Source organism: Onychostruthus taczanowskii, unplaced genomic scaffold (genome assembly GCF_017590055.1).
Source record: "Onychostruthus taczanowskii isolate IOZ18803 unplaced genomic scaffold, ASM1759005v1 scaffold54, whole genome shotgun sequence".
Classification (NCBI taxonomy): Eukaryota; Metazoa; Chordata; class Aves; order Passeriformes; family Passeridae; genus Onychostruthus; species Onychostruthus taczanowskii.
The window spans coordinates 5,102,933-5,116,323 of record NW_024503013.1 but is presented as its reverse complement, the minus strand read 5'-3'; the positions used below and the strand labels follow the sequence as shown (position 1 = coordinate 5,116,323).

At 40.2% G+C, this 13,391-nt stretch overlaps 1 protein-coding gene across 4 annotated transcripts in view; it reads left to right on the top strand.

The window, feature by feature from the left end:
• The window catches only part of PDGFD (platelet derived growth factor D), a 136,970-nt gene that overhangs the window by 69,791 nt on the left and 53,788 nt on the right, over positions 1-13,391 (top strand). For 2 of the 4 annotated variants that reach the window (XM_041417033.1, XM_041417031.1), the window contains exons 2-3: positions 8,854-9,040; positions 13,038-13,218. In XM_041417033.1, coding sequence (XP_041272967.1) covers positions 8,854-9,040; positions 13,038-13,218 — 368 coding nt within the window. Of the gene's footprint in view, positions 1-8,835; positions 9,041-13,037; positions 13,219-13,391 lie in introns of all 4 variants that reach the window. The other 2 variants (XM_041417032.1, XM_041417030.1) reach the window with 1 other exon arrangement.

Here is a 13,391-nt window from a genome sequence, read left to right as displayed (position 1 = left end):
AATGTCTAGATGATCCTTTGGTGCAAGATCATAACAGTAAAAGAAGGCCACAGCCAAGAATTTTATGTGCCTGGAAACTTTGTTGAATTGCAGTATCTATCCACATGACAGCTCTGCAGCATTCTGATGCCAAACCTCCAGAGAAAATCCTAAGCACTTACAGGAAAGATCCCCCGCACATCAAGTTCTCAGTACTTTCAGTATGCATGACTTAAATTACTTTACAGATTGGGAATTTTGTTTCTCAACATGGGTTTTATCTAAAGGATGTAAAGCTGCCCCGGTGGCCCTACTCGTGTTCTGCCTTCATTCCAGGAAAAGATCTCAATGTCTTCTGCTCTCCTTGCATCAGTGCTGTGGTTTTCAGCAGAGGAAAACTGAGACATGGGGGCAAAAAGGAGGCTGTGGTATGCTCTGCTCTGGTCTGAACTGCCAGAGACTGATGACAGAGTGCCTTGGAGTAGAAAGTAGAAAAGCTGCTGGGCCTTTAATTTTTTGGCTTAATCTCGAGTCCTCGTCCTTGTGCCAAGAATTTCTCCTGTATTTTACCTCCATCTATTCTTTGGAAAATGGACAAGCCATTTTTGAAGCAATATCCAGAACCTATCAGTCCATTGAGAAGAGACAGAAGTGGTCTGAATTTTCTTGAGCAAATAGAAGAATCACAACACAGGCTTCTGTTTCTTTTGAGGAGATTAAGCTGTGTCCTGATTTTGAGAATAGAGTTCATTTTTTAGCTGTTAGGCTACTGTACAAAAAGGAACAGACTACTAACAATCATACTTTAATGCAATGAGATCTGCCTTATTTAAAAAAAAAATAAAATTTAGGTAACTTTATGGTATTCGGCATTAGGTGTACCTGCCTTAAAGGGACTGAAGTATCCCCACAAGCTTTTCTTGTTGCAGTTGGTTGATATATGGACTCTAAGAGACAAAAAAACATGCCCAAGGCAAATGCAGTCCAAGGAAAGGGTATCTGTTAGAATACTTTTGCCAGACTTTCCATTGTAAGAAGTGACCTTTCACTCCCTTTCACAGATTTTAGATCTTCAATGCTGACATGGAGGATAAGGAAGCATCACATCACAGGGAAAATTGCCTTGGTTTGTCTTATGGAACAGGTCTCCTTTTTCTGCCTAATGTCCCAGCATGTGACCTCCACTCTGTAATTGCCTATCTATCTGCTACAATACGTTCAACATGAGAAGATTTTCCCCAATTGATTGGACTTTCTTTTTCCTTCTGTCAGCATTTTTTTTTTTTCTGTAAGAAAATTCCATGTCTTGTTCAGGCATAGAAGTGCTTGAATGAAACAATTTCTACAACAGTATTTTAAAACAAATTCTAAGACTTGATCTATGCTAGACTTACAAGGCAAAGTCTTTGGTTGTGAAAAACTGAAAAATAATGAAGAGAAAATGGAAAAGGAATATATTTTTGTATACATATGAAAATATATTTTCAGGAGAATTTGAAGGAAGCTTCCCATAAAGGTCTACTTTCTTGAAGCCACTGCCTAAACAGGAAAATTCAGAGTGTCTAAGTTCACAGCTTGCTATTTCTTTGCAAAACATTATGCGCCAGTGTCCAGTGTTTGTTCTTAATAGCAATTGTGTCTCTAATTGGCACCATCTTGTCCAAGGCACTACAGAAGTTTTATGTACCAGCCTTCTTACAAAGATGTTGGCACTCACTGCAGACATCTGCTTCAGTTATCGTGTTTCCCTTAAGCTCTTTGCAGCACCAGGAGAACCATTTCCTTCTGTATTTTTTTTCTCATGGTTTCTCAAGGTTTTATGTGTTTTTATGCTCACAATCATGAGGATATATGCATTAGTCGTACTGCACATCATTAGAGTTACACATTCTTGATATATGCATTTCCTTCTTTCATACTTAATTATAAAATCCCAAGGGAAAGAAATACATAAATATACAGCATTCAGTTTGCTGTTGGCTTAAGAGTCCAACAGAGGTGCATTGCAACACTACCACCCATCAGGAAAGAGCTAGCAGTTAACCAAGTGTTTTATATGTTGGCCTAACATATGTTACTTTTCTAAAGACACTTTTGCTTTACTATAAGATGGATAGGATGTTCTTTTGTGTAGAAGAAAATCTTTATCAAGAAGTCATAAAAACAAGTAATACAAGTCACTGCTAAAAGCAAACTGATCTGAGTTCAGTATCTTTATAAACATAATTAAGGAATTGTTTTCACAGTTTTCATCTGTGGAAGTCTGAGCAAGGCCCCCACTGCAACAGGTAAAAGGAGAGCCTTCACCCCACCAAAATGCAGTCCCGCCTGTTCTTCATTTCAGAACTGCTTTTTCAGTTCTGTATGCAAAATGCAGTTATGATGGTGACCATTTCACAGGAAAAACAGTATTATTAAACGCAAATAAAACTATGCTTATTATAGTGAGAAGCATAGAGATAGGCTGTCTCTTTGAAATATGTGCCTGGACTTCCTTATCAAGTGGTCATTTAAAATTCTCATAAGTGGTCTTTGCTGAGGTCATGTTCAACCACAGATTGATGCCACCAAGACTAGTGGGGTTGCTCTGCACAGAACCACAGGCAGACTACTAACCCTTCTATTACCAAATGGATGATGGCTCTGAATTGAATTTTTGATGTCTAGAGTACATCTGTACCTTCTGTATACCTTCTGATACCTTCTGTACTGGTGTTGTGTCCTGGCTAATTTTGTTTCTTTAAACTAAAGCTCAATTTTATTTCTTTTGTAAATCCTCTATGGATATATTTTTCTAGCAAAGATCTGCACACAGCTCAGGGACATGGAGTGAGCTGATCACATGTGAGGTCTGAATTTAGCTGAACATGCAGAGAGCATCTTTTGATATTACCTCTGTGACAGAACAGGTCATGCTTTAGATTTGAACTGTGATGTTGCTTGGAGTATCTTTCATGCTCCTGATAAAAAGAAGAAGCCTGTTAATAAGAGAATGAGCAGGTACCTGGAGCTTCTTCTTTGAAGTCCAGTGGCAAACCAACCAAGCTGATAGTCTTTCATCAGCTTTTGTGGGATTTAGGTTCACTTTTTAATTATTCATTTTCTGGGTGGTAAGTAACATGTTAGGTGGTGTTAAAATGCTGTTTTCTTTTTTTGGGTCTTGATCCAGCAAACTCCTTAAGTATGAGCTTAACTATAAGTTTGTTGTGTTCTTGAAATAAATGGGGTTATTGAAGTTGAATAAAGCTGAAAGCAACTTCAAGTGATGTTTTAGATGCATCCACTGCCTTAATATACTCCTACATATACATCCTTATATCAGATTGGCTGTTTCTAAAATTAGTGCCTCTGTAAGAGACAATTTGGATCTTTTAGCCTGTCTGGAAGTGTGCTGTACCTCTTTTATCACTGACCATCCCAATCCTTTCCCTCCTTTGGTTTGCCTTCTTGGAGAACTGCTGGTGAATAGTGATGGGAGCAGAGCTGACTTAGGTGAGTTGGGCCTCTGTTGTTAAAAGGACAGGGATGTGTAGGACTGGTACTACCATATGGGATTATATTTTGCATTAGAGAGCAGAAGTGTGATATTGTGTTCACTGTCTAGGATTCATTTTATTGTTTTTATCCATTTAAACAGACAAACCCACAAAAACTAAAAAAACAAGTCCAAAACCTGCTCTATTTTTAACAAGGAAAATGACCTTACTGTTTTGCATCTTCCCAACAAGTGATCAGCTATGGCATACACTATTTTTACAATTAACTCTTGTCATCTTTTCATCTGATTTACACAGAACCTTATGGATAACAAAGTTTCTGCTTATTGCAGGAGGGTAGGGAGTGAAAAAAAAGCCAGTGAACAGGCTATGATAAATACAACTCACTTGGCATTCCTGTCCCTGAGATGAACTGATTTGTGGTCTGGGTTCAAAAGTGTTTCACTGTTCTTTGCTTCTCTGTGGATTCAGCTATTTAGATCAGGCTAATTTTCAACTGGAGGAGCTGAAGAGCTATTATTCTCCCTGAAGGTTATCTCATTTGTTTAAAAACTGGTGGCAAACCACTGACTGCTGTATTTTTTAATTTTTTTTTAAGACAACAGCAATGGGGGGAGGAGAGTTATATCTGGAAAACTCCCACGTACAAAATCCTAAGGTCCTTTCCTGAAATAACAAATACTTTCATAAGTAATAAAATGAACTTCACCATGGTTCTCAGAAACTCTCTCCTCAGCTGTGCTAGAGGATGAGCTCATGAGGTTGCACTCCATGGCATTTCAGAGGGTGTATTTCTTGTCATAATACATTCGGAGTATGGTATTTTTTCAGCCTTTACTGCTGTATCAAAGTTGGTTGGCCAAATTTCCCAAGGGGAAGAAAGAGAGAAGCAAGCTTACAAACAAAACAACACCTTAGGGAAGTGTTGGAAGTGTTGAAATTCCAGAAACCTTAGAAGGGTAGAGCTGAGTATTCCATATTGTTGGTTAGGTCCTTAGACAAGGTCATTTTCGTAATTCTTATTCTTTCTAAAGGAATTGACACTTACAGACTCTCCTTGCTGGTTATATCACAGAACAGATGTCCTATTAGCTATTATCAGTTAGAAATTACCTTTTAGGTTGGTTGGGATTTTATTATTATTACCATTGATTTAGTGAAGGAATTCATTGTCTGTTGAATGATGATGATACAAGCAGACTGCTGTCTGTAGTAATAGGCATGTCATTAAAAGCAAAGTGTTGATATGTTGCTAAAGCTCACAAGGAAGTGCAGGCATCCAGAGAAAACACAGGATGAAATGCACTTTTCTGATTCTTGCTGCTCCTGCAGCATGGCCTCACTGGGATTGGATGCACTGGGCACCCATGGTGGGGACTGTCTTGAGACAAGCACATTTTCCTGAATATTGAACTGTACATCCCAGTTTCCACTCTGACAGCCAGATGCACTCCTTGCAGGGGGAGGAAGGCAAGCACTTTGGAAAATGCAGTTGCCTTGAGCATTTAAATGGGAGCTCCTCTGGACAGCTGGACTATCATGTATGCCATTATGTTTAAAATTAGTGGTTGCGAAAGAATTAGGGGACAAATAAAAGGAGAGATTAGTTCAGATAAATAAAATATAGAGCAAGCTGCTTCACAATTGGCACAGACTCTCTACAGGGAATTGCCTCACCAAAAAGGATGTCTTCCAGATTGCTTCCCACTCGTCTTCCTTATGAGATAGTTTTTCTCCCCCAGTGCAAGGATGTGTTTGTGGCTTCTGCCATCTAGAATATCCTCCTTCTGTGTATGGTCTAAATGGCCTTTTTGCCTTATGACTTAGCACCTGCTTTTATTCATTGTGAAATGATTTTATATGCTTTTTAGTAAATGTGACAGGCAGTGCATTATGTAGTGTCGTGTTTTATTTCCTCCCATAAAGCATTATGGAATACAGCTAGAATGTGACATCCAGGACACGGTGTAGTGCTGCATTGTGTTGTGTTGCAACATGGGACAGTTCAGTGCCTTGAAAGATGCACTGTCTTTGCCTATATCTTTTATTAAATGTTTTTTATCCCAACTTTCCCCTTGGTGAATGTGTGATTTCCATGAGTTCCCCCAGTGTATCTTGTCTGCTTGGAAAGGTCTTATTTTAGTCTCATAGCTTTGTTGATACAAAAGGTGTGAGTGTTGCCCACATCTCCTCAAGCTGTTTCCCAGATGCTTGATGATTCATGAGGAGCCAGCCTCCTGGGAGCGACTCTGTGCTGACTGTGTCCTATCTGTGAAATCCTAATGAAAAGCACCTTAGAACATTCTGTGGTGTTTGATCACAGTGCTGGCTACACCACTTCAGGTTGTAATTTAGTGCATGGTGAGGAGGGTGAGAGGGAATCAGGCTGTCTCAGAGCTCCAAAAGTCTGCTCCAGCATTGGGTGAAGGCTCCGAATAGCTTTAGATTTTATCCCATGTGGCTATAGAAACAGTATTTATTTATGGCCATTCTCATCAAACATACTTTCTTCCTTTGTGGGAGAGGCTTTTCCTCAGGGTGGAGTATTTGAATATCCCTTATTTTACTATAGTGAGAATTTTATCCCCATGCTTCTCTCCAACCTTTCCTCCACAATGACTTTATAATTGCCACATTTACCATGATGAAAATAACAAGTTATTGTGCTTTGATTTTTAAGCTTCATAACACATGCAGCTCTATTGCTTCATGTACCTGTACATCTTGGATACTGCAGAGCTGTGCCAGCCATGACATTTCAGCACTAGTCTTGGTCAGGTGTAACTGCCTTGCAGGCAGAGCGCTGTAGTCTGCACGATTCAGAGTTTAATTTAAATGAAAAGCTGTGACAGACCCTCTTCTTGATGTATAAGAGAGAAGGTAGTGTTCATTCTCAGTTGGTGTGGTGTGCACAGATGTTTTGTTTGGGGGTATGTGTATGAGCACATTTCAGAGATACTGTCCCCAGAACTCTAATTTCAGCAGCTGACGACATGAGACTAAAGCCTGTGCTAGGACTGCCTGGGAAAAGGGAACCTTTCCCTCAGAATAATGAACCAGATTGAACCACACGGTGAAGTGCATGGTGACAGAGGGAAAATGACAATAGTTTGCTGTTCGAGAAAGAAGAGTAATGGACTCTCAGCTACTGGATGAGTTTTGCCATGCTATACTGCAGTAACTTTTGTTCTGACTTAGGGAATGGTTGTTTTTCACGAGAATTTGTTATCATCAAATCTGGTTTATTTTTATCCCATTTCTTGGATATTTTGGATAAAGTCCTGTGAAATAGTGTCCTCTTAGTGTACTGGGTGTTTTCAGAGTTCAGAGGTCCTCAGGATTTCAGTAAGAGCTCAGTAGTGTTGGCTGGACATTTTGTTTCATTCCAGATCAGGGGAAAAAAACCCCCGCAGATGTCTTTTTTGCCCTTTTTTTAGAGCAAAAGCAAATACAAAACAGACTTCAGCATAGATGTCCCTGATGAAAACAGCAACAAAACTAATAGGTGGGTGGTCTTTATTTTCACCAAATTGGCACTTTTCCAATGCAAATTGTTTGGTTAAAGCAGAATGAAACAAAACTGACTAGTTCTGCACTTTTTGAACCAGGGCTATGTTTGCTTAGAAAGGGTGGCTCAGAGTGTGAAAGCATCTTAGAAAGATGTCACAATTAGGTCTGTGGAGATAGTTTTATAAGAAACATAGTACTTTTTTCTTCTGAGTTTCAGGTTGTTTGGAAGCTTAGAATTACTGTGCTGTCAGAAGAGTACAATGAATGGTTAGACAACCATGCTTTGTTTACAGCAGCATGCAGGGAGGTATTTACAGCCAGGAACCAGAGAAAAACAATCTGAAAAATAGATGTACTAATCAAGAAGTTTGTACTGTTTGTCTGGATTCCTGGTTTCAATGAGCATTTATAAAACAAGTATATTTATTTCATATAAAGAACTTAGAAAAATTCAGTCACACATTAGATTTTATTTCAAAAGTGAAGACTTAGATTAGTGTGTGTGACAGATGGCTGTGACTGGTTGCTTTGGTTTTGTATTTCCAGTGTTCACGGAGTGGCCTGGTGGAGATATTTTTCCCCCTTTTGTTCTTCCTCAGTAGCCAGATTCAGGAGAAGGGACCAGTTTTCTATTTCTGTTGATTGCAGTAGAACTGGAGGTTGACGTGGCATTCAGCAAAGTGGAGTGATGTTCAGTTTAAGATAAAAACACCAGAGTTTGGGTGTTTACATGAAAACAAGTGTCCAAATTCATGTAGATCCCCACACATCATGTGGGCTAGGAAGGCTCAGAAGTGGATGTCTTGACTGGGAACTAAAACCTGCTGTCATCTGAATGTTGCCTTGGAGCCTTCTGATCCTCAAAATTTCTCCGTACTAAAGTTGTCAATGGATGGGAAAATGGTTATTTACAGTTCTTTGATGCAAACTGACCCAAATTCCAGTATCAGAAACGTCTGGGCAGTGTAAGTGCATGGTGCAACTGAGAAGACATTTTGACTTTAGAGATCTGAGTCTTGACACAGTTCCTATAATCCTTGGAGCCATGGATTTACAGCAGCAGAGGTTTTACCTCGGTAAAAGTAAACTTTAGGAACAATTAAATATTTGCTCAGGCAAAAGTTGTGAAATTATAATTAAGTAAAGACTTGGCTATTTGTCTTGAAGTTACTGAGTAAGATGGTTGATGGGATAGGATCTGGCCTCAGTTATATTGGTATAAGCATGGAGTAGCTGTTTGAGTAACCAGACCATAGGCAGAAAATGGTTCAAACCATATAAATACAATCAAAAATTACCTTTACATATTTTATATATATTTCTAAATAAAATCAAAACATGACCTTACACATGTTTCTGGGAGGAAATACTTAAGCACAGTAAAGAAATTTTAATTCACCCATACTCATTTTTCTGCAGCCCTTCATTTCTGCTTTTGTTTAGAGGGCATTGCTCCCCAGAGCACAAAATTTGGGAAGCAGGACTATTTATTTTTTTTTTTTATTGCAGTCTGTCTTACTTCATTGTTTTCAAGCTTTTATTATTTGATTGTTTTAAAACCAAAGTGGTGAGAATGAACTTATATAATCAATATAAATGTAAAAATATAATTGTACATTTCTTGTAAAATAAAGAGTTTATATACTTGAGCTCTCTTGTTCTTACTGTTTAATAGGGGATTGAATTAAGAGAAAATGCAGTACTTCCTATTTAATAATTACTGCTCCTAGACCAAACATTTGATAGACTTGAAATGCTAATAATTGTGCTGTGTTATAAACTGTTGTGTTTTTTGCCTTCCTGTAACTGGAACAACATACTAATTTCTACAAGTTGTGACTACTAACAGAGAGCAATCACCTCACAGACTTGTACCGAAAAGAAGAGACCATCAGCGTGGCAGGGAACGGCTGCATCCACAGTCCTCGCTTCCCCAGCAGCTACCCCAGGAACCTCCTGCTGACGTGGCGGCTCCACTCCCCAGAGAGCACCAGGATCCAGCTGGCTTTTGATAATCAGTTTGGGCTGGAGGAACCCGAAAATGAGATCTGCAGGTGAGTGCCAAGTGAAAGTTCTGCAAAGGGTTCTTAAGACCACCTTTGAGCTCACTGGCATGAGACTGCAAAGCAAAATCAGGGCATCTCTGGGTGGGTCTAGGATGTCCTTGCAAGGAGGACAGACCTTTAAGGGGCTCTCCCAGCTGAAATTGGTGTTTGAGTTCATAAATAAACTGAGTTGTCCTGGACCCAAAGCAGTTTTGTCAGGTTTTAGTCCTTCTATAACGTTTTAAGCACAAGGTACTTTTATGCTCAAATCTAGCTATCTAACAACATAGGTGCTACTTTAATAGGATTTTGTCCTCTGTCACCTCTGTTGCATTTCATCTAGGCCAGAAACGTCTTTTTCAGTAGGTAGAGGGCTCTAGAAGGTTTGAATGAGTAGGTAAGCATTTATATTAGGGTGTGAGGGACAGATAAAAATGTATTGAAAAATAGAATTATGTTCAAATTACTTTATTTTTACTCTTCACTGGTACAATTCCTTTTAAAACTTTCAAATGTAGGTCCACAAACGTCAGTGTACTGATGCGTGCCGATGTATCTGTAAATCTTTTAAAGCCTACCGTATTATATCCCAGTTGCTTTGGTTCCCCTTTTAAGCAAAAGTGACCTTAAGCTAAGCTGATCTGGCTGATGAACCTGGGTGCATAAACTGTTTTGCATTAGTAGAGTACAGATGTGAATCTTGCCAGCATTCACTAAAACAGTATAAATCCATGTGTTTATATTTCTTTTATTCAGCTCTCTTTTCTGTGGGAGAAAACAGGCTCAGGATTCCCATGCCCTCCAAAAAGGCAGATTGCTGTGATGCTACTTACTTGAAATGCTCAAGTCTCAGCCTCCAGCTCTGCGTGATCATGTTGTTACTTACACCTTATCTGTGCACAGAACTTGATTGTTAGTGTTCCTGCATACCCAGCCTCTTCTTATCTTATCTTATCTTTGTCAATTAACTTGTGTTTGTAGGGCTTGGCATCTCTGCAGGCATTTTACAGGATGGATTTTTTTCCTTATTTTTCTTTGTTAAATTTTCTGCATTGCTGATAGAGGGAACCATTCCTGCAGGTTTGTTTTCCATATAGCAATAAAAGAATGCAGCTTAAAATTGGCTCTCCTTCCCTGCTCCTTGGCAGGTCTGCTCTGATGATGTTGGTCCAAGATCAGCAGCAGAGTCAGTAACAACAGTAACCTCCCAGTACCCCAAATGCTTTCCCAGTTTCAGATCCTAATGCACACAGAAGCAGCCTGTTAATATTTACATAGTGGATAAACTGTGGCTGACCTTAAAGCATTGCAACTTTGAAACAGAGGACTAATTTACTGGGGAAAAAAAAAAAGATGAAGTATTCTCTGTCAAAAGCCATTAAAGGTGGTGCCACACTGAGGGAAAGTCAAGCTGTTACTGGCATTATGTGCTTGGAGAGCATCTTGGAAGACAGTCTGCTTGCTTTTTCCAGAGCACCTAATTTAGAATGCAGAGAAAAGCAAAGACCTTCCATCATCCATAGTGCTGGAGAAATATCACATCCTTTTCTGCAGTAAAACTTTCCCTAGAGTTTCTGGAATACCTTTATTTGGGTAGTATTACTTCCAGAGAAAGGAATTTTTTGGTCAGACAGATTGTGATGGCTTTAAGTCTGTTAAATACTGTATGCAGTTGGATGTTTTGCTAATGCTCAATATATTTTCCAAAACTAGATCCTTTCTGCAGTTTCAGTCCCTGACAATCCCTGCAGTGCTGCTTTAGCAAGACAGCCAGGACTGTTTTAATTGAAATGAATGCCAAGAGCTAAGCATATGCTTGAAGGCTGGGCCTACTGGACAAGTAATTCAGCACCTCTGCACCTTATCTTGCCTTTGTATTTGCTTTTGACCTTAAGCTTTTTTCTCCAGAAACTTCCTAGTGTTTTCTTTCAATTTTTTATTAATGCTAATTATTGTAATTTGCATACTATTAAGTCTGAGCTGATTGAAATTCATTCAGGCTGAGGAATGAAAAGGTATATTTTAGCAGAGCTATATTTCTTCAGAGCTTCTGAAGAAGGAGAGGAAATATTCAAGGTCTTACAGAATGTTCAAGAAGTGCTGTTAGCATTTCCACAGGCACTTGATAAGAGATGATTCTGAAAAGCAATTAAATTACCCAGCCTCTGAGGCTCCTTGGATGCACAGAAGCAACTGAGAATACACCTACTTCCATGATCATTGCAGCAAAGCCTCTGCTGTTGAAAGCAGATATAATCCTTGAAAGTCCCTGTGTTTTCCCTGGTTTTGCTGCTGGGTCTGGCTTCTGTCATTCAAAAATGGCGAGGCCAGTCAGGACAGCTTTCACCAAAGCTTACAAGGTTATCTCCTGTCGAACACCACAACCCCTTGTGTTGCAGTAGGCATTCACAGTTCCCTGCTTCCCAGGGGGCCGGGGTGGATCCTTGGGAGCTCTGCTGGGTACCACATCCATCGCCACCAGGGAGTGGGAGCTTGGGTTGGTGGAGGGAGATGGAGACAAGTTTACTTCTGTCTGGAACTAAATCTTGGTGTGCTTCAAAAAGTATTTCAGCAGAGTTTGGGCAGATTTAAGTGGTCATGGTGGGTCTGTTATTTTCTGTTCTGTGCAATTTGGCATTGGTGAATATAAAAGCAGCAGAGCTGATATTCTCAAACCACATAGTACTTGTGGTTTTTTTCTCATGGGCTCTCAGCAGAAAAAGAAAAGCAGGTCTGTTATTTACAGAGCTATTCAACTCCCACAACTGGGCAGGGAGGAGGGTGCTTGGCCCACAGACTTGGGGGTGGGAAGCAGTGCATTGCTAGCAAGAATCACTCAACAGTCCTGAGCTCCTTCTTTGGAGGGAGCAGATGCTTTGATAATAGAAAACATTCCTGGTAAAGACCTCCAGAGTTTTAAGGCTTAACTGTACTGTGAGGATGGCACTCAAGCTGCCCCTCTTGTCATCACCTCTGCCTCACTGGCAGCAATGTGTGGGGCCTAATTCTGGCTCCAAAGATATTGAGACACATTTTGTCATAGATGCAGTAAAAAGCAGAACTTCATTCTTTGTCCCCTTATTCTCCAGCTCAGTAACTTTACTCATTTATTTATTTATTTATCTATATGGTCATTTATATCCAAGCGGGTGAATGCGCAGGCTGGAGCAGTGAGTGCTGCCACTGTGTCCCTTCATCCTTGGGGTTTAGTGCCTTCTGCTTCTGGCAGAGCCCTCTTTGGGCTCAGGCATCAGTGCTGTGGCACAGGTGCCTGGCCAAAATGGGTCTTTTCACAGAACAAGATGTGCTGTTTCATTTTCCCTGGTGACAGCATGCACATGAACTCCCCACTGCAGCACGCAGAGCAGCAGCACGCTTTCCTGCTTGAAAGCTAGACATAAATCTTTCCAAACCAGCTGCAGGAGCAATGTTCCACCTACAAAGAAGGTCTTGAAAAGCACCTTTCAGTATTATGCACTGCCCTGTGTCCCTCCAGCATCTCCCTTTGCTCCTGGCACAGTGGCTGCCCCTCTCTAGCCCTCTGACTGACAGAGCAGGCGGGCGCCTGTGGCTGCTGCTGCCGCAGGGAGTTGGGTGACCACCAGAAAGTGCACAAGTGCTTGCAGCTGCTCAGGTTGGGCAGCTTGCCTTAAATAATATTTTATCAGGTCTTTAAATTATTTATCCACCACATGAAATGCAATGGGTATGCTTACTGTATACTAAGCACATGCAAGTGCCTCTTATTGCTCTTTTAACGTGGTAGCAAATACTGTCATGTTCCAGGAGCACAGAAATCAGTCATTTGAGCACTCAGGCAGTAGTTTGCAGGTTAGTGTATTTAGTGGCACACAAACTTGTCCACCATTTGTAATATTTAGTCTGATGTTTTGGAGTGGAGAACAAGGGACAGTTGTCTTTGTGTCTCCAGCTGTGCTCCTGTCAATTTGCAAACACTGTCTGTAAACAGAGTCAGCAGAAACTGAGTCTTCACACTCTTTGTCAGGTATGACTTCGTGGAAGTGGAAGATGTATCAGAGACCAGCACAGTTATTCGAGGACGGTGGTGTGGACACAAGGAAGTACCTCCAAGAATAACATCAAGGACAAATCACATAAAGATAACTTTCAAATCCGATGACTACTTTGTGGCTAAACCTGGATTCAAGATATGTTACTCTCTTGTGGTAAGTCTCCTAGGGGTAATAGGGGTAAGAAACAGCTTGCAGTGTAAAAGAGCATCAGTTCTTGAAGACTGGATGATGTAGCTAAACGTGGGATCAAAACACTAAATGACTGAAAGTAATTTTATTCCAGCAACTGCATTAATGCAGATCAAAGTATTTTTGACATTGTGTAA